A 19,061-nucleotide genomic window follows, 5' to 3' on the forward strand; every position below is an offset into this window, starting at 1 on the left:
ATGATGAAACCTTCAAGAAACAAGGCAAGACGTTAGCTCTTTTTCTTCATCTCGGACAAGAAAAGGAAATGAAGACTCTCATGTCAGGTTGGTTTTCCTTAACTTTATATATGTTTTTATAATTGTATAGAGATATTATTGTTGTTTACTTTAGGACTAACATACACATTTTTTTCTTCTATAATGTTATCTATAAAAATAATGTTAATTATAAAAATAATGTTAATGTATTAATTGTTTTTGCGCAAATGATATATTTTCCTCGAACTTTATATCAAATAACTTTTGTTGGTTTTGGAAAAGAGAAACAATCTTTTCCATTTATATTTTAGATCTATATTGAAGTGTTGCAAAATATAAGCAGAGTTTTTTTTTAATTTCCATTAATTGTATCACTAATAACCTTCAAAATTATGTGCATCCATCTATAATATATTGGTAAGAAAATAATATTCCCATGGGTTCAATACTAGTAGTAAATAGTTTGACAAGATGATATATATGAAAGATAGTGATGATATGGATAGTAGTCTAACCAAGATTTTGCAGATCCGAGTTGGTTTTTTCACATGATGTGCCAGCGAAAATATGAGCAAAGCAAACATTGGTTTCTTCTAAAGGTCTGACTGGTTGTCCCGCTGCCACCCGCAAACGCAGTTTTTGCGGTTGGTAGTGGTTGAGAGCGTTTCGAAACAATCATACAAATCGCTTCAAACCGCTCTGAACCGCTCCAAACTTCTTAAAATCAAAAGCTGGTTCTAGCTATCGTTTGCGGTAGCGCGCGGTTGTGGGTGGATAAATAAATATAAATTTATTTTCAAAAATATTTTAAAATTTTAAAATTAAAATTTTTAAATGGAAATAAAAATATATACGTATTATATATATATTAGTTTAAATTCACAAAAAATATCAAAATTTGTTTTATAAAAACTTTAAACTAACCATTCATTACAATTTTTTAAAAAATTTACACATATATAAAGATATACACATATATAAAATGAAATAAAATATTATTTTAAAAGTTTTAATACCAATATTAAAAAAATTTTTATTAAAACTATAACTTTCATCTAATTTAAAATTTTAATAAATAAACATAATATTTTTATTAATCATATTATGTTGATAATTAATATATTTTATTATAAGTGTATGTTTTTATATATTTATAATGTTATAATATGTTAATATTGATAATTTATTATTAAACCGCTGCAATATCTTATAATCAACCAGTCGCAAATATCCCGCAAATGCAATAATTTTTAAACGTTGTGTCAGTCATACAAAACGCTTAATAACGCTTGAAACCGCAACCACCCGCATCCGCAAACTTCCACACCCACAACCGCAACCGCTGCGTTTAAACCAGTCGGGCCCTTAGTTGTCATCTTTTCTTAAATTTTATAGGGTCGACGATCTATTTCCCCACGATAACTATCATACAACATTAGATCTCCACCAAACTAATACCTCATGCTAAATCCCCACGAACCTAAATTTGTAAATTTATTTCTCCATGAATCGATGATTTGAAACATAATTATCCATAAATAATAGTTTTTAATCGGTTTATTGGTTTTAATCGGTTTAATCTTAACCAAAAAATTTTAAATTAATTAAAACAAACAAAAACTTAATTATATATATATTTAAAGCAAATTGATCATCTTCTTCACGAAACTTGAGCATATATACGAATCTAAACCTCTCCTCTCAAATCTCAAATTCATTGTCATGGCTTCCTCTAACAACTACGCTGGAATCCTGCTCGGAATGGGAAACCCACTCCTTGACATCTCTTCCCTCGTCGACGACGAGTTTCTCACCAAGTTAAACAACCTCATATCCATCTCTTTTTTTGGTTGAATTCGTCTAGTGTTTCGTTCGAATCTGAAATTTATTTTTCTCCTTAGCTTTAATATTCGTTTCTGGTTTGCCTTTCAGATCCGACGTCAAGTTGAACTATGTGATTCTCGCTGAGGAGAAACACTTGCCGATGTAACCATTGCTTTTGCTCTGCGTTTGATATTCGAATATAAACTGTATACTATAATCTGTGACATTTTGGGTCCAAATTCGTTTGGTTGATGATTGACTTTCTAGATGTTAAAGAAGACAAATATATATATATATATATATATATATATATATATATATGTTTTTTTAATTGAATTTATATTGTTTGGTTAAGAGTAAACCGATTAAAACCAATAAACTAATTAAAAACCATAGTCTATGGATAATTAAGTTTAGAACTATCTCATGGAAAAAATAAGTTTGCAAATTTCGGTTCGTAGGAATTTAGCATGAGGTCTTAGTTTGGTGAGGATCTGATGCTATATGATAATTATTATGGGGAAATAGATTGTCGACCCAATTTTATATGCGTCCCTAGTTTGTGAACCCTTTGCAGGAATCACACCACTCTTCTTAAAAAAGATGAGAAATTGTATGATGCATTTTAGCGTGAACACTTCAAAAACCCGTGGTCGTTGATGATTGAGTATCCATATGATGGAATATAATAGCAATAAAAGCCAAATTACTGGCTGGTAGTCATTAAAAGTTGTCAGTCTAACTGAAATGAATATAATTATATGATGATACGATTGTAACTTGCTTCTAGTGTCTATTTCAGTTTGAATCTTTGAAGACTGTATTTTAGTTTAGCGACTATGCATACACAAATTTATCATTTTGTTTCTTTCTTTTTGCTCCAACTCTAAATGGCCTGAATCAGCGTATTCTTGATGCATGATTTCCGTACATGTGATATGTGCTGGATAATTTTAGTAAATGTTCTAATAAAAAAATTAACAAATTTGGGAATCTCTTACGTTTTGGGGGTCATATCTTAATGTTTCACTTGCTTATGTCGAGGACCCGGCCACTTCATCTCCATTGCCAAAGCTAATATCGCTATGGACATGAGAGAAGAATTGCTGACATTCCTACTGATTACGTACCCTTCATGCAGAAAGCAGCATGATGTTATCCAGTATCGCTAGACTTCTTCTCCTCTTCGAAAGTAAATTTTATATGACCATAGCTCTAATGAGAAGGAGGGTTAAGTTCAATATTAATGTCACCGTGAATGTGTTTATCTCAGGGAAATGGAAAAGGATAAACCAGATGGTGTGAGGTAATTTTCACTTCGCCATAATGTCATCTTGCAGGCCTTATTACATTATGGATCTTGGCAGCACCAACAAGACGTCAATGTTGAGTGCTGAATTGCCTTCCTTCTTGATTTAAAAGAGATTTTAAATATTCTTTTCTTGGTTTTGTAAAGCTTCTGGTAATAGATTCAATCTTTACTTTAAAGTTGAAGCACACTTAGGGTTCGGACCAATTACGTAAAAGTAAGAGAACATTGAAACGACTAAGATTCCAAGGTACCAAAAAACAGACATCACCTTCTCTGTAAGAAGAAGCTAGAGGAGATCTTGTCAAGCCTTTTGAGTGAGAGATCCAAGGATCAAATCACGGATCTCCTCACTGCTGGCTCTGTCAAGAGCGGTTCTTCCATCAGCGTCCTTAACAGTGTAGTCAGCGCCGGCTCTGAGGAGCTCCTCTATCTTAGGCTTGTCTCCTTCTGAGGCTGCTAACATCAGAAGAATATCTACAGGATGAATGTTTTGGTTTAGAAGAGCCTCCATCTTATCATAGGTACCTTCAACCGCAAGCATCCCCATGTAGTTGAAATACTACAAATCACCAAGAACCAAGATCATATTAAAGCTTTATAGACATCTTTGTACAAACGACAGTGATTCAAGAACCCAGAAGGGAAGACAAACCTGTTCGACATCGTCTCTATCGAAATCATCACGTGATTGGCTGCCATAGATTCCAGCATTCTCAGCATCGACGCCGTTCTTTCCGAACTTGAACCAGCAAGTGGCTCTAGACCCATTGGAGGGTCCGAGTCGGATACTGAGCTTCACAACCCGAGTTCCAAGAAACCGAGAGGAGAGCCTTACTGAGGAGGAAGAAGAAGAAGAAGAACTGTTGATAGGTTTGGTGGTAGAGGAGAATAAGCTCGCACAAGGAGCTGTGCATGATGAAATGGAAGCCATGGCTGCCTCGTAGCTTCTTCTGAGATTTTAGTTAATATCATCCACTCGCTTGTCCTCTTTATGTTTTTGTTCTTTCTTGATAAGATCACTCGTTCTCTTATTGGTTAATTTTCCGCCGTTGGATTACATAAAACTTGGAGAACCCTCTCCCCGATGCAGAGGCTCCGTTGGAAGTTAAAGAATACATTTACAACTTGAACTATTTTGATTCTGATCCGGTTTAGATGGAGCTAAAGAATACATTTACTACTTGACCTATTTTGATTCTAATAGTTTTAGGTTCAGCTCGGTTGGGATGATAAAACTAGGAATAGGAATAGGAAAATACCCAAATTTTTGGTTTTCATTATGTTTCGGTTATTTCGGATAATTTGGATAATTAAGATGATCCGGATAAAATGTTGGATAATTAAGATTATTTTGAATAAAATTATTCATATGCTATAATTTTGATAGTTTGGATATTTTTTAATAAACTTTTTTCAAATACTTTCGGATATTTTTGATTATATATATTGGTTATATTATATGTATATGTAATTAATATTTTTATATATTCAAGTATTTGTCACGTTATTTATATTTGAGGGACCTTGTCCGTTTCCTATTTTTTTGGCTAGGCCTATGTGAAACCATACAAGCATCAACGTTTAACACTAGAAGGCTGGAGCAATTGTCAAAAGCCTAACATTTACTTACACAAGCCATGCGTCTTAACAAAGTTGTTTCAATACAGTTAGATTTCATTGTGATAAGCAAAGTGAGCGTTTGTTTTTTTCCCGCATATGAACATATTTTTTACAAAGCTGATGAGCTAAACAAAAAACAAACCTAGAGCAACGCCTCGTAGTTAAGCTTTCAGTTAGCCGAGAAGAAAAGAATAGCGTGGCTCCATTCATCTTACTTAGCAGCATACCAGTTCTGAGCACACTTGGCATCAACAGACAAATCGACTGAGAGAATGTTCTTGCCGTTGAAAGGTTTACACATGCAGTCCACAACTATGGATTTAGCTAACTCGGCTGATTCACTTGGTCCTTCCAAGATTACTTCATCATGAACCTGTTTCCACAAGAGTAGCCCATTTAGATATGCAATCATCTTATTCGAGCCTGGTTATGTGAGGAGTATGTGTCTAGTGCTTACTTGTAGAAGCAGCTTCCAACCAAGCTCGTTTAAACGTTCATTTGTTGTTATCTCCAGCATAGCGCACATAGCAACATCAGCCGCACTTCCCTGTAGTAACGAGGGTTTAAAATCTAGGAAGTGGAAGACGGTTAAAGAAAAGATGATGGGGGCAAACAGACCTGAACAGGAGTGTTGATTGCTGCTCGTTCGATATGGTTCTTTTGGGCACGTGAACGGTACGCAGGGAACTTACGAGCCCTTCCCAACAAAGTCAGCACATACCCATTTTGTATAGCTTCTTTCTTGCGTAGTTCTTGCCATTTCCGGACTTCTTGTCTGTCATTATACCAGAGATTAACCGTCTCTTGAGCTTCTTCTACCGAAACCTGAAGTGTGGAAATGGGCCTTTGTAAGCTTATTATCAGAACTCAAGCATGTTGGTATCAACTCAAAGAGGTTAGTTTATAGTACCTTCCAGTCTCTAGAAAGCCCAATAGCAGTCTTCCCATACGCAATCGAAAAGTTGAGCATCTTAGCTTTTCTTCTCTCAGAAGCAAAGGCGTCCTGAGTAAGTAACAAAACATTTTGTTAAATCAAGCACAAATTTTAGTTTCTTAGCACCATAGATATTAGACTTAAAACTTTAGAATCTATTTGTTTCACCTTTAATAATGGCACTGGTGGCTTCTCCTGTCCAGGTTGGGGATGCCATTCAAGGAGCACTTGACCATTTTCGACAGCTTCACGAATATGTGGATACATATTCATGGCAGTTCTCGAGTGGAAGTCACCACCGGCCACGAAAGCTTCCATCATGCTTTTGCAGCGAGCAAGATGTGCCAGAATCCTAAGTTCCAGCTGTAGATAGAAATATCGCATCAGTCAACAAGCGAATGTAAACGTACTAGTCATCATAGAAGTTTCTATAAATATCAGAGCTTATATTTTCACCTGCCCATAGTCAGCAACAATAAGAGAATTTCCAGGAGATGCTATAAAGGCCTGACGGATCTTGTACCGATCTTTCTCCAACGCAGGTTGGTTCTAGACAGCCAGCGAGAAGAGAAAACTTTACTAACAAATCATAGGATACAGTAACAAGACCATAAGTACTATAACTCCATGTATAAAGATGTAGTCACTTTTCATAGCACAACATTTTCAAATTATATGAAATGTTTCACCATTACAGAAAGTAGAGAAGATTGGTTACTTAATTGCATCTTCATTCATTCAAGCAAGTCTAAAGTTCAAGCCATGTACCTGCAAATTTGGCCTTCTAGCTGACAACCTCCCAGTTTCAGTGTTGATATTCAGGGAGCAGTGGACACGACCATCTTTGCCTGACACATTACTTCCCTGCATTATAGAATAAGCAGTAAATAAGTAACCTATAAAGGATAAGCTAATGGAAATTATTAAGAAGCTCAAAACACAGGGAACAATACCTGCAGAGGAAGAATAAAATTTGATATTAAAGAATCAATGGAGCAAACTTCGCATAATGAAGCAATTGCATGGCAAGCCTCTTTTCCACTTTCACCCCCACCAAACGCATCAAACGCTGTTCCAAAAGCAGATGTATCTGAGTTCTCCGTTTCCAAAATTTCATCTGGTAGCGACATAAACTCCTCATCTCCTCCCATGTTTTCTTCTAGAGAATTATCATCTGCAGCGACCTCTGTAAAGTCGTAAGCTGCAGAGACTTTCCCAGCTAAGGCTTTCAAAGTAGCTCCACTAACAGAAGGCCACCCTGAGGCGGTGAACTTTTCAGTAGGCAGAGGATTGTCACTAATCCTATGCAGTTTGATGTTCCGGAACTTTGTGGCTCTTTTTTTGCCTTCTTCAATCACGTTATCAACATTGGGGACTTTGAACAGCTTTTCATATGGAAGATCCTCACCACTACAACTGTAACAAAAAATTAACAAAACTCAGTACATGTCAAATACAAATGCACTTCAGACGAAGACACTGAAGAAGCGAACCTGTTAGAAATGCCACCGAAAAAGAGCTGTCTCAATTGCGTATCACTGCCAACATTCATATGCTTTGCATCAGGACAATGCTTCGAGGCCCAACTCCGGAACCTAGAAACAGCAACTTCCTGTTCTGCCTTGGCTACAACCTCAATCTGCGCAAGATACTCCCTATCTATTAGCATCCCCTCCGCTTCCATTTTAGCAAGAAGCTCACCGAAAGGTTGCCAAAACTCTTGGTAAAAGTCAAACATGTTCTTTCCCGAAACCAGCTTCCCATCAAGAAACCATTTCTTCGCTTGCAGTTGTTTCTTCATGCTCTCGTAAAGCTTTAGTGTGCTTATGGAATCCAGTGCAGAGTACGAAATCCAAGCTTCTCGATCATCCTTTTGCAGCTCTTCAACAGGTGGGATGACCACCACTTTCCCCTCGGTTCCATCTTTCTTCAGTTTCCCCTTGCCGAAGATCGTCTTCATTGATACTTTACCGAATAGTTCTGCTTCCTCCTTTGTATCAGTTCCCCCAAGAACTCTTGGGTCACTTGTGAGTGCTTCCAGCGAATAACCACCCGATGTCTGTCTAGACGAATCCCACAATCGTGCCATGTGCATTGTATCACCATGAAAACCAGAAAGGTTGATTCCGTAATTTCTTATAATGTGGTTATCAAAGCTGTAGTTATGCCATACCTATCAGTAGAAGAAACATCGCCATCAAATGAGTTACTAAAGTAAAACAAGACATGATTCAGAAGTTTATACTCACTTTTTTTATGGATGAGTCTTCGAAAAATGGCTTAAACTCAGCCAAGACATCCTTGCCATTTTCGCCAAGAACATCCACCCATATACATGACTTTCCATCTCCAAAGTCAGCTTCTGATCCACAATATATACTGAAACATATAAGCTCGCCATGGTCCACAGGTGTTTCACTCTTCACATCAATCCTCGACACCTGAGGAATTGATAATCAGAAAAACAAAATCATTACTACCAGATGCGTTTATAAGTCAAGAGCATTAGCAATGTAACAGCAAACAGTGACCACACACATACCTCTGTATCGCACGCATGGACGAGATCCCTATATTGATTCACGAGCTTAGTCACAATTTCCTTTGCGGTAGACACACTATCCACAACACGAACCTTATTATATATTTTTGTAAGGTTCGCACGGACTTTGGACAGGTCGGTCCGTTTTCCCACTTTGGAAATGGATACCGTATTCTTGTCATCTATCTTCTCCCTTGGCAACGCTACGAGAGGTCCTCTTTGACTCTTCTGTTGCGCAAAGCCATTCAACTCTCTATCAACCGTGGTAACAACGTCACCTCTGGATTCTAGCTGGTTATCCAAGGTCTGGTAGTTTCCATAATCTATCTTTGGGACGAAGCTTCTGAAATAGTTACTGCCGTTACCAGAAGCATCATCCTGATTGACTTCCCCTTTTCTCCAAGCACTTACAGCACCGGTTAGTTTCACAGTTGGTGGAACCATTATGGCAGTCTTAGATCCAACACTAAGTTTCCACTCTCCGCTAAACTCAACAGTAGAAGAAGACCCTTGACGACCTGAATGCTGAAACCCATGGGAACCACCAGAAGCTGAAGCACTGCAATATCTAGCATTTCCATTTGTGATAACTACTTTTCTGCAAAATCATAAGCACCAAAGAAAATGGTATTACCAACACATAGAGAACACCATCAAGCTCTAACCTTTAGATACATTGAATCCAAAATGACACTTTTGACAGGAAGACATTAGCCTATAAATGAAGAACTAAATACACAATATAGAAAAATACAGCTTTACATGCTTCTTCAACTATAAAACTAGCAAACAGACGCAATTGAGGAATAAGTAAAGAAGACTTTTTTAATGAGCCCTTAAGCTAAACTTCGACAAGAGTAGATAATGAGAGGGAGAAGAGATAGAACGCTGTGAAACCTGGTAAGGATTCTATGGCGAGGAACGAGTAACGAAAGAACGGAAGAAGAAGCGCGAGGACGGCCCGAGACCCAGAAAGAAGAGGGAGAAAAGTGGCGGAGAGAGACCCCCATGGCCGCAAGTGAAGATAGTCTTCCCAGCTTGAAGGGATTGTGGAGTCTCTTCAAAAGGGATAAAAAAAAAAAGAAAAGGGTTTAGTGGTGGCGAGTTTTGTCGTTTTCTCACAGAGCTGAGCTGGTCGCCATTACCTCGATGCCTAACCCTTTAAACCCTTACTTTCCCCCTTTTCTTAATTAATTATCTGTATTTATTATCCACTTAACACACAAAACAGAACATCTTGTTCGAAAAGTTTGGATTTTTAATTCTAAAACCTGATCTCGAGGATGCATGTTTTACGGTATATACAGAAGAAAACGAAATATTTAACGATTCCATCTTAACTACTTTTGCTTATTGTTTAAACTACGTATTTCATCATATATCAGAGACGTCCGTAAAATGTTTTGAGTTATTTTGAGCAGTAAAATCGATGGCATTTCAAATTATTTGATCAGTTGAATAATCAATATAACAATGATCGGTTTGATAGTTCATAAAAATTAAGGTTTGTATGTTGGGTAATTTTGTTTCTAGTATTGTATATGTGGTTTTTTTTTGAAACATATATATGTGGTTTATAAATAACTCTAGTGAATTTATATGGTTTTGGGTTTGTATGAAATGACATTCTTATGGATCAGTTATGATTTTGGGTGTGTATGATTTCGTTTGATCTCTAATCTAGTTCCAAACCCTCCCCCCCNAGGCGCTAAGCTCACTGAACCATGGTGATTACCTTATAAAAATTCTAAATAATTATAGTATGATAAAAAATTAATTATTATTATTTGTAAATTATATTAATTAATATATTATAGTATAAAATCTTATGAAAATAGACAATATGAATGTTATTATATATTTAATTGACTAATTAATAATCTAGATGTGCGATTAGTAGTTTTTAGGCGTTAGACATTGAGTTCTCGTTTAGCGCATAGTATTTTTTTGAACACTAGTAAGAATGTGAATGAATATCTAAATCTCAACAATAAAATTTTAAATAAAGATAATAAAATATATCCACACTCAAAGTATTATTAACTAAACTTAATCCAAATTAATGTTCAAAAAAATTAGGTGGTATTTAGACGCTCAATAGAGTATTAGCGCTTAAACGTATTATTCAGATCGCATAGGTGTTAACAAATCATTTGTTTATCTATTTTCTATTATATATGTATATTACATATTTTATGTCAATTGTACTTAATTAAAAAAAAGAATACTTTGATGAAATATTTTAAAATTGGATATAAAAACAAATTGGAGAGGAGAAAAGAAAAGAAAAAATTATCACTTATTTAGACAAATTATTGGTGAATATAACATAATTAGTCATTTGATTCAACTGATTTATTAAGACTAATTTGGATCGTTTTAGATAACTAAAATTATTTAAACTAATTTAGACCAATTTAAATCGATTAAATAAATTTAAATCAAATTGTTAAGAAAATCATTTCGATTATGTATATAAAACTCTGATGAGAACTAGAAAACTAAACCTAAAACCCTCAAGGCATACATGAACACACCCATGCCTAACTTGCGCAATGTACCAGGAGAAAAGTCTGAAACTTGAAACCAAAAATAAATAAATATTCTCAGCAAAAACTCCTCAAATTTCCTAAAACAGATCATTAAAATTACAAATAAGCAACATATTGCTTAAATCTTAGATTTTTCCTCTTCTTCTTCTCTGTTATCATATGTTTAATTAGTTTGTTTTATTATAATTCCCCTTGTCTTCTACAGCTTCTCCATCTACTTTGTCTTTGGCCATAGCTAAGTACTCGAGCGCACTAACCACATCACTCATCATTGGTCTCGTTGCTGCCTCTTCTTGAAGACACATGGCTGCAACCGCAAGCGCTTGATACAATCCTATTATCGGGTACTTCCCTTCAAGCAAAGGATCCGCCATTAGCGTGAACTTTCTCCTATCTCTAAACAATGGACTCGCCTGCGCATTTTAGCAATCATCCATTCAAGAAAACGCCTATAAACAAGAGACTATGCATGTTAAGTATGTTACTATATATAATTACCCAAGTCACTAGATTCTCTTCTTGAGTTGGTTTTGTCGGGTCGATCACTCTTCTTCCTGTGATCATCTCCAAGAACACTACTCCGAAGCTGTACACATCGGACTTCACAGTGAGCTGTCCGGTGAGAGCATACTCAGGCGCACAGTAGCCGTACGTTCCCATCACTCTGGTCGAGACGTGAGTCTCTCCACCGGTCGGACCGACTTTGGCTAAACCGAAATCCGAAAGCTTCGGGTTGAATTCTTCGTCAAGCAATATGTTGGAGGCCTTGAAGTCTCTATAGATCACAGGAGGATCAGCTGTTTCGTGTAGATACTCAAGCCCTCTCGCTGCTCCTGCTGCAACTTTCATCCTTGTGTCCCAATCCAACGGCTTCTTCTTGTTCCGCACCAATTCTGTAATAATAAAAGGGGTGATTTGTTTACAAAACTATACTCCCTTCGTTTCATTTTAAAAACATCATTAACTATACAGCTAACCATATTTCAACCAATAAAAAAAATGGAGAATATTTTTAATAAATTTTGCATTGAAAACATAAAATGATACTTAAAATAAAATAAAATTGTAACTCTAAAACTACAACTAATGTGAAATGGATGGAATATAATATATGATGCTGTGTAATGTTTTAGATGTATATATACCCAGAAGATGATCTTCTAATGAGCCATTTTGCATATATTCATAGACAAGAATCCGTTGATCACCGTCTGCGCAATAACCAACCAAATTAACAAGGTTTTGATGATGTAAGAGACCCAACATCATGACTTCAACAAGGAACTCTCTGTTCCCTTGGTAGCCATTCCTGTCTAGTTGCTTAACTGCAACAACCTGAATAATGCAAAGAATCAGAACATCAAACCGGAACAGGAATATGAAGGAGATGTTTTAATAAATAGTATGTATATATATTACCTTATCATTGGTTTCTATGTACCCTTTGTAAACCCTTCCGAAACCGCCTTCACCGAGCTGATTCTCAGGGTCAAAGTTCTTGGTGGCGACGCAAAGATCTTTGAATGTAAAGATCTGAGCACTGATGTTCCTTCTCCCGAGTTTTGTTATCTCGTCGTATATGTATCTTCGCCTACTACTATCTACATGTACATATGTCAGCTTCTTTTAGATAGAAAAGCTCTAAGGAATCTGAGAATGATAGCTAGGACCTGTTTTAAAAGAGATGTTGTCAAATTCTTTGATGCTTTGTCTCGATGATGATCGTCTGGTAAATCGTCTCTCGGACATACAGCAGAACAAGCAAGTTTTCATCCTGTAATGTATGTTCCTGGATTTTTTTTACTTCAAGAAGATGATTTGATTACTAAAGGTTCATGGATGTTCTTGACGACCAAGATTTTTATATTTTCTTTGGTTGTAAGATGGCAAAAGGGTTTGCTGAGAACATAAGATTGGCCTTTGAAGAAACCAAAAGAAGAATCTGGTCTCTTTTGGCCTCAAAAGAAGAAGGAACAACACAACAAATGAGATATTGATTTTGCTACCAAGAACCCTTCCTTATGTTTGACTGTTTACTTTTTGTTTTCTTGACATCAAATGATGATGAGTGTTGGTGAAGAATCCGTTGGAACAGAATTGAGATCAGATCATCTAAATTTGGATTTGTTGTTATGTGTTTTTACCCATTTCCATATTTCTATTAATATCCTCTTCTAGAGTTGAAATTTTCAGATATCTTATAGAAGTCTGACATACTTAATTAAATTTTGTGCTTCATAGTTTTACTTGCAGATACTGCAGTTGAAGTCAGTTACAAGCACTTAACACTAAACTACGATAAAGATGCTCACAAGAACCACCATGGCTCTAACCGTAGAGGAAACTTGTACTGCTTTTGCCTTTGACTTCACATTTGCCTTTGCTGGTGCTGGTGCAGGTGCAGGAGGCTGGCTTCTTACTTCAGGCAGAGGTGGTTCCGTGACATTTGAGTCAAGTAGTAGTGGATATGGAGCTTCAGCTGGTGAAAGAATCTCTAGATTAGCCAAAGATACGAGCTCACCGGTTCTTATCTGCTCCATTTTGCTGTAGCATTGGTTCTCTGTAGCCAAATATTACTTCAGACTGGCTCAAGAACATTTAAAGAAGCAAAGATAGAGAAGAGGAGAAATTACTTACTTATGTATCTTGAAGTGGTCGCTGGGAAGTCAGTAATGATGCCATCGATCTCATTATCTGCTCGGACAAAGTAGTCTATCTCCACAGTTGGATCAGAGAAAAAGTCATACGGCTGAGTTATAAACTCGTTGCTAAACGTCTCAACGTACACACGAAGACCGCTTGATCTCAGCCTTGGGACAACATCTGTTTCCTTCTCAAGCCTGGTAATCCCTTCGCTGTAGGGAACAACTGACTTCTTACTGATGACAATGGAGCCTGCAAAACTCTTGATGTCTTTGATTGCGGAATCTGTGACATCATGGATGTCTTCATCGACTGCATAGACCAGCTCTTCGTTAGTCATCTTCCCCTTCTCCTTGAACTCCATCAAGACAGCCTTATCAGTAGACTGGATCAATACTTGACTAGTAGCTCTCTTCAACTCATCTAGTACAGCATCAACTATGCTGATTCCTTGATGTGTTGCTAGATATGCTGCATACTAAGAAACAGAGAATGCTATATTAAGAAAAGAACCTTGTGTTGCACATTATTCAGAAAAAAATATTTGCAATAACAGAAGTCTAACCTCTATTTTTATCAAGATGCCTGAGAGAGAGCTGTAGCGGTTTGGAAGTAACAAGAACTCAGATAATGTAAGAAACTTTCCAAGGTTCTTGTTTCTTGGGTTTCTGAATAAACCATACACCCTATGAGGATCAGAAATGACAGCTGCAATGAAAGGAAGACATTATTAGTGCATATATCGACTCTTCATTTTTAGTTTTTTGTAGCTTCTTTCTTACGCTTTAAGGTTTGTATCTCAGACATGGTCAGGCTGAAAGTGAAGATTCTACTTCCCTGCTGAATCTCTGGTGCTCTTGACATCAGGCTTCTGAAGCTTGTGTAAAAGACGTTAGTGCTGTTCATAAGATCTATGGAGCTCATGCAAAACGGGATCTTGTCCTTGGACATCTGGACATTGCAATCAATAAAGTCAACGCCGTCTCTAATAGCTTTCTCATATGCCAAGTCAGTACCGCCAGAGAAGTCTCCACTGGCCCCATCCTTGGAGATAATAGTTATATTAGCTGCAATATCAAAATGGGTCAGAACTGAAACTAAGAGATGTAGGAAGGTCATTTATAATAGTATGGTTTCCTTCATGCATGTACCTTGCTTCTTAGCTTTTTTCTTGTCTAAATGAGAGAAGCAATCTGTGGAAAACCAAACAAGAGTTTTGGTTACTTAGTATCAAATGGGAAGAGAGAGATTAGAAGTTTAGAGTTTTGTTTTACTTACTGATGGCTCTATAAGGAGTCACTGGAAAGTCTGATAAGAAACCATCAACAGAGAAGTTTCCATTGTCAATGAAATATAAATACTCATTCGTTGGATCATAGCTGTAGTTATACGCAGATACGGCATCATTGGCAAACTCCGATGCGAAAACTTGTAAGCCTTGTCCATGAGCATCTGTGACAAGCGACGTGTGGGGTTGCAGGTAAAGATCTGAACTTAGGGGCCATATGTAAGATTTTGGGACAAGAATGCCAGATGCAAAAGTTTTTATAAAGGTTAGGTTCTTGGCAAGAGAGGCGTAAGATTGGTTGGTGAAGGGATCTATCTGGTCTTGACTCAAAAACCTAAAGATGAGCTTTGTCTTAGTTGGTTTGAAATCTTTTTTCACGCTCTTCAGGAAACTGATGTCTGGAGAAGATATGAAGTTGATTTTCATGTGGCTTGATAGAGACAGAACAAATTTTCTCATGCTTAAATTGTGTTGCGCGTAGAAATCACTGTGCTGTAAGAACAGTAACAAGAAGGAGAAGATTCAGTAATGATCTTAGTATATAAAAGAGTTTATACATTTTACCTGAATGTTTAACCAAAGGCCTGAAGTCCCTAGTTTTGCTACTTCTTCAACAGGCAATATATAGGAAACATCATCGAAGATTTGTAGTCTTGAGAAAACACCCTGTTTCACTGTTGAGAGGAAAAACTTTAGCATATAATCAGAATCAAGAAGAGGGTTCAAAGAAACAAGATAGTTAAAGAACCACTTACAAGTCACGGTAGAGAGTTCCTTCCATGTGAAACCAACAGAAAGCCATTCTTTGTGATTTGGGTAAACGTCCTTGACATTAGAAGCGTTATCAAGATTCAGGTTTGGGAAGCAGATTCCGGCACCGTCCTTTGTTAGCTGAAGGTCACACCATAGTGTTACCTCTGGAGAAGTTGTCAAGTTCACCAACTTATACGCATTTTCACTGGAATCTGGAAGCAAACCAGAGAACCCTCCTCTAGCAACCACAACCGGAGGCTTCCCTGCCAAGAAAAATAATACAAAATGTAAAAACATCATAAAGAATCATGTGTTAGAAAGTGAAAGGAAACGTCTCTGACTATGCAATGTCTGCCAAGAGCTTGATGAAGCAGTCTGCAAAATGAAAAAGTTGATCAGAATCAGAAAAACCATCCTAGGGAACACCATGGTTACTGGAGATTTTTCTCTCCTTGCCACTTTTCTTGCTGAAGATGGGAGTGAATAATTGTACTTATGAGCTGTTTATCAATAAAGTTACACTAACTACCACTTCCTCAAGATGGAAAGTTCAGCTTCAAAACGTAATCTTATTCTGCAGCAGCACTTACTGCAACTTTATTCTATCTTTGTTGAGAACAATGTCGTTTATGTGGAAAATGGGAATCTTAGCTGGAGACCTTAGGTGAAGATAGCTAGCATGTGAATATATCTCCACATATCTCATTGGCTCTCCATAACATTTCTAGCTTGAGAGACGCCCAATTTCTAAAACTGTGCCACCTCCATTTATGGACCATGTAATGCTTTTAGAAATATATCAGCCAACGTTCAAGATTTGCCCTTCTCATATGTACAAAAAGTTTTGAAAATCAACGTACATAAAAGTTGTTCAATAATCAGACCAAGAATGTGTAGCAAACCGTCAGATATCTTGATGATATAATATGACTCAAAACAATTTGTCGTTAACAAAAACATGATTACAAGAAACGAATCAACACATATGACAATATGAAGTTCTTCGACTAATACAAACTAATCTCAGAACCACACGAGAGATCTCTAATCGACAACAAAAGGAGAGAATCATATACATCGCCGAGAAAAGAAAAAACAGAGTTGCATAGCCATCATTCAGTTTTTGATGAGATCTTATTGCCACCAGTAGCGATCTTGTATACGTAAAAACAGGTCATGAGAGCACTGCAATACATATATTGTACTCTAATGTTAAAAAGTAAATGGAGTAGAAACTCAAAATACCAAATCTTGGATGATGCAAACAATGATAAATAGAGAAGACAGATACTTCACACAAAGGAAATGAGAAAAGAGGAAATTTTCACCTGATCCCAGCAACTAGACCAGCCGGCATAACCTTTTGAGTGAGCAAGTAACGCTGTCCCATGACTAGTGTGAGAGCAGCTGAGATTACTGTATACAAAAAAAAAAAGGAACACTTAAATGAGTTTCAGACACTGAAATAGCAAAATGAAAACAGCTTATGTGAGCTTGTTTGAAACGTTCTTGAAGGTTGGTAAGAAGACTAGTTAAAATCAGGAACCTACTCAACTACAACATGTTACAACTCAAGTACGACAACACCCTAGTTGCACTTAACACACATCATCTTGTTTTTAAGAGAGGCACTGGAATTTTAAGAAACTAGCAAACTCAATTCAAGTACTTATACACCTAAAGATCCAAACACAACAAAATGTTGGCTTTTTCATCTTTGATTATCAATCATCACACCAATCAGATCATCAGATAAAATTATTTGTTCAGATCCAGATCTTAGTGGTCTAATTAAGATCCATAACCTACATAACATAGCTAGAGTCTATAACTAAACCCAAGTTCTTGATCCTAACAGTGAACCGTAGCAAAAAAAAACATTCATTTACTCAATTGACAAGTCAGTGAAAAAAGCTATTCACGTCTTTTAAATAAAAAGTCATATCTATACCCTATCGATCAAGACAATAACGGAAACATATGATGCAAAGTCGAAATCTTTCTAAACATAAAATCATCTTAAACCTGAGAAAGACGTGAACAAAAGAGAATATGAAAACAAGACCTGTCTGAAGAACAACAGCGATGGAAGAATTTTTCTTCATCTCGAAAGCTTTGAGACTGAGATATCCAGCGAGAATGAGTAACAAGCCAGCGACTGCACCTCCGGCGAAAGATGTGATGCTTCCTTTCTTCATGTACCCGATGAATCCACCGCCGATTAGGAGCATCCCATAGGGTATTGTGAAGCAGAAATCATGCATTTTCTCGATATTGGGTTTTGTGAATTCCTGTTTTTCCGGAAAGTAGAAGAAGAAACTTGGGATGAAGACAATGTTTTGTAACGAAAAGGAGGAGGACGATAGAGTTTTGTAATGAGTTTGGTGTGAGTGGCGAGCGCGTGGAAGAAGTCCGTCTTTGTTTTTGTCAGCGATCGTTTCGAGAAAACTGAACCCACTTACCAGCCCATTGCTTATACGACCTTATCTAATTAATAATTTAGATTTGAAAATTTTATCTATTAATGCAATCGGGTGGGGTGGGGGAGGGAATGTTTTGAAAAAAATAAATTATACTCTCTCTTTTCACAAAAAAAATTATTACAGAATTATTTTTTTTATTTCGAAAAAAATCATTCCATATTTTCAGTGTATTTTTACATATTTTCTTTTATCTTTTTAATAACTAATACATACATACATATATATATATATATTTAATTAATTATACATCAAATACAAATATATTAATATCTTTTAAAAAAATTAATCAACAAAAAATTTATAAATAACATTTCTATAAAAAGGATGTAGTAGTATTTAAGAAAATGACTAAATGTCAATAATAAAAGTTTAATGGGTCCGATCGGTAATGGTCGTAGATTTAAAATTTTGCCGTAAAAAATAATCTGTAGACTTTTTGATGTGGTTTTAGATTTTGTTGCTTTAGAATTTTATGGGAAGCTCCATAAAATTGCTCTGAATTTTTTGACCTACAAAGTACTTGTACAGCTGTATGTTATTTCAAGAGCTGTGATTTTGAAATTTTTATTAAAACTTAATTGCTGTGAATTTAGTGCTGTATAAATAAATGGGGTTTTAGACAGCATCATCTTCGGTCACTACCAATCACACCATTGACATCAAATCTCTAAATGTAATGTGTCAGAACCATTAACGTCAAATCATTGACAAATAACAAATCTAATATCAATGACTTGTGCTTCTAAAGCTCCAATCTCTACAACTTTTGGATTTTTTTATTAGTCATAGCTATATTTAGATCAAAATTTAGTATAAACTTCACTAATCTGAAACACACAACAACAACACTATGATTCTTTTTCATTTTAGCAAACGCCATATGAGCTTTATCATTGGCATTCTTTCAAACCAAAAGAGAAATATAAATAAATAATTTATATTTACCTTGCACAGTAATTACAGAGTATTGAGACCATGTTGTCTACATTAGCAAAACCAAGTCTTGTTACTCATACTTCTAGAATTTCATTTTATTGTTTGTTGTCAACATGACATTTAAAACATTTGGTGAAAAACATTTGAAATTCT

The 19,061-nt window shown here is 36.2% G+C and overlaps 5 protein-coding genes across 5 annotated transcripts; all 5 read right to left on the reverse strand.

Annotated features, from left to right (window-relative positions):
* Positions 1-3,302: 3,302 nt before the first annotated feature.
* LOC106343981 (protein LHCP TRANSLOCATION DEFECT-like) lies at positions 3,303-4,125 on the reverse strand. Its single transcript, XM_013783347.1, has 2 exons — positions 3,810-4,125; positions 3,303-3,716 (listed from the first exon to the last, which is right to left on the reverse strand). The coding sequence occupies exons 1-2, from the start codon at positions 4,086-4,088 to the stop codon at positions 3,459-3,461; spliced, it is 537 nt and encodes a 178-aa protein (XP_013638801.1). The 5' UTR covers positions 4,089-4,125; the 3' UTR covers positions 3,303-3,458.
* A 636-nt stretch (positions 4,126-4,761) lies between these two features.
* On the reverse strand, positions 4,762-9,332 carry LOC106295508 (DNA polymerase I B, chloroplastic/mitochondrial). Its single transcript, XM_013731430.1, has 12 exons — positions 9,151-9,332; positions 8,254-8,851; positions 7,961-8,152; positions 7,205-7,884; positions 6,665-7,127; positions 6,480-6,575; positions 6,168-6,260; positions 5,880-6,074; positions 5,688-5,780; positions 5,396-5,602; positions 5,235-5,324; positions 4,762-5,150 (listed from the first exon to the last, which is right to left on the reverse strand). The coding sequence occupies exons 1-12, from the start codon at positions 9,261-9,263 to the stop codon at positions 4,989-4,991; spliced, it is 2,982 nt and encodes a 993-aa protein (XP_013586884.1). The 5' UTR covers positions 9,264-9,332; the 3' UTR covers positions 4,762-4,988.
* A 1,591-nt stretch (positions 9,333-10,923) lies between these two features.
* LOC106293782 (serine/threonine-protein kinase CDL1) lies at positions 10,924-12,578 on the reverse strand. The gene is made up of 6 exons (XM_013729429.1): positions 12,476-12,578; positions 12,225-12,406; positions 11,951-12,140; positions 11,304-11,698; positions 10,996-11,218; positions 10,924-10,958 (listed from the first exon to the last, which is right to left on the reverse strand). Exons 1-6 carry the CDS (start codon positions 12,576-12,578, stop codon positions 10,924-10,926), a joined length of 1,128 nt encoding a protein of 375 aa, XP_013584883.1.
* A 453-nt stretch (positions 12,579-13,031) lies between these two features.
* On the reverse strand, positions 13,032-15,973 carry LOC106293603 (glycerophosphodiester phosphodiesterase GDPDL5). Its single transcript, XM_013729279.1, has 9 exons — positions 15,831-15,973; positions 15,492-15,752; positions 15,301-15,410; positions 14,727-15,228; positions 14,600-14,641; positions 14,231-14,515; positions 14,014-14,156; positions 13,443-13,926; positions 13,032-13,365 (listed from the first exon to the last, which is right to left on the reverse strand). Exons 1-9 carry the CDS (start codon positions 15,916-15,918, stop codon positions 13,094-13,096), a joined length of 2,187 nt encoding a protein of 728 aa, XP_013584733.1. The 5' UTR covers positions 15,919-15,973; the 3' UTR covers positions 13,032-13,093.
* A 408-nt stretch (positions 15,974-16,381) lies between these two features.
* On the reverse strand, positions 16,382-17,939 carry LOC106293062 (protein FATTY ACID EXPORT 6). Its single transcript, XM_013728738.1, has 3 exons — positions 17,555-17,939; positions 16,818-16,905; positions 16,382-16,674 (listed from the first exon to the last, which is right to left on the reverse strand). The coding sequence occupies exons 1-3, from the start codon at positions 17,751-17,753 to the stop codon at positions 16,602-16,604; spliced, it is 360 nt and encodes a 119-aa protein (XP_013584192.1). The 5' UTR covers positions 17,754-17,939; the 3' UTR covers positions 16,382-16,601.
* Positions 17,940-19,061: the final 1,122 nt, after the last annotated feature.

This window comes from Brassica oleracea, chromosome C5 (assembly GCF_000695525.1).
Source record: "Brassica oleracea var. oleracea cultivar TO1000 chromosome C5, BOL, whole genome shotgun sequence".
In the NCBI taxonomy this organism is placed as follows: Eukaryota; Viridiplantae; Streptophyta; class Magnoliopsida; order Brassicales; family Brassicaceae; genus Brassica; species Brassica oleracea.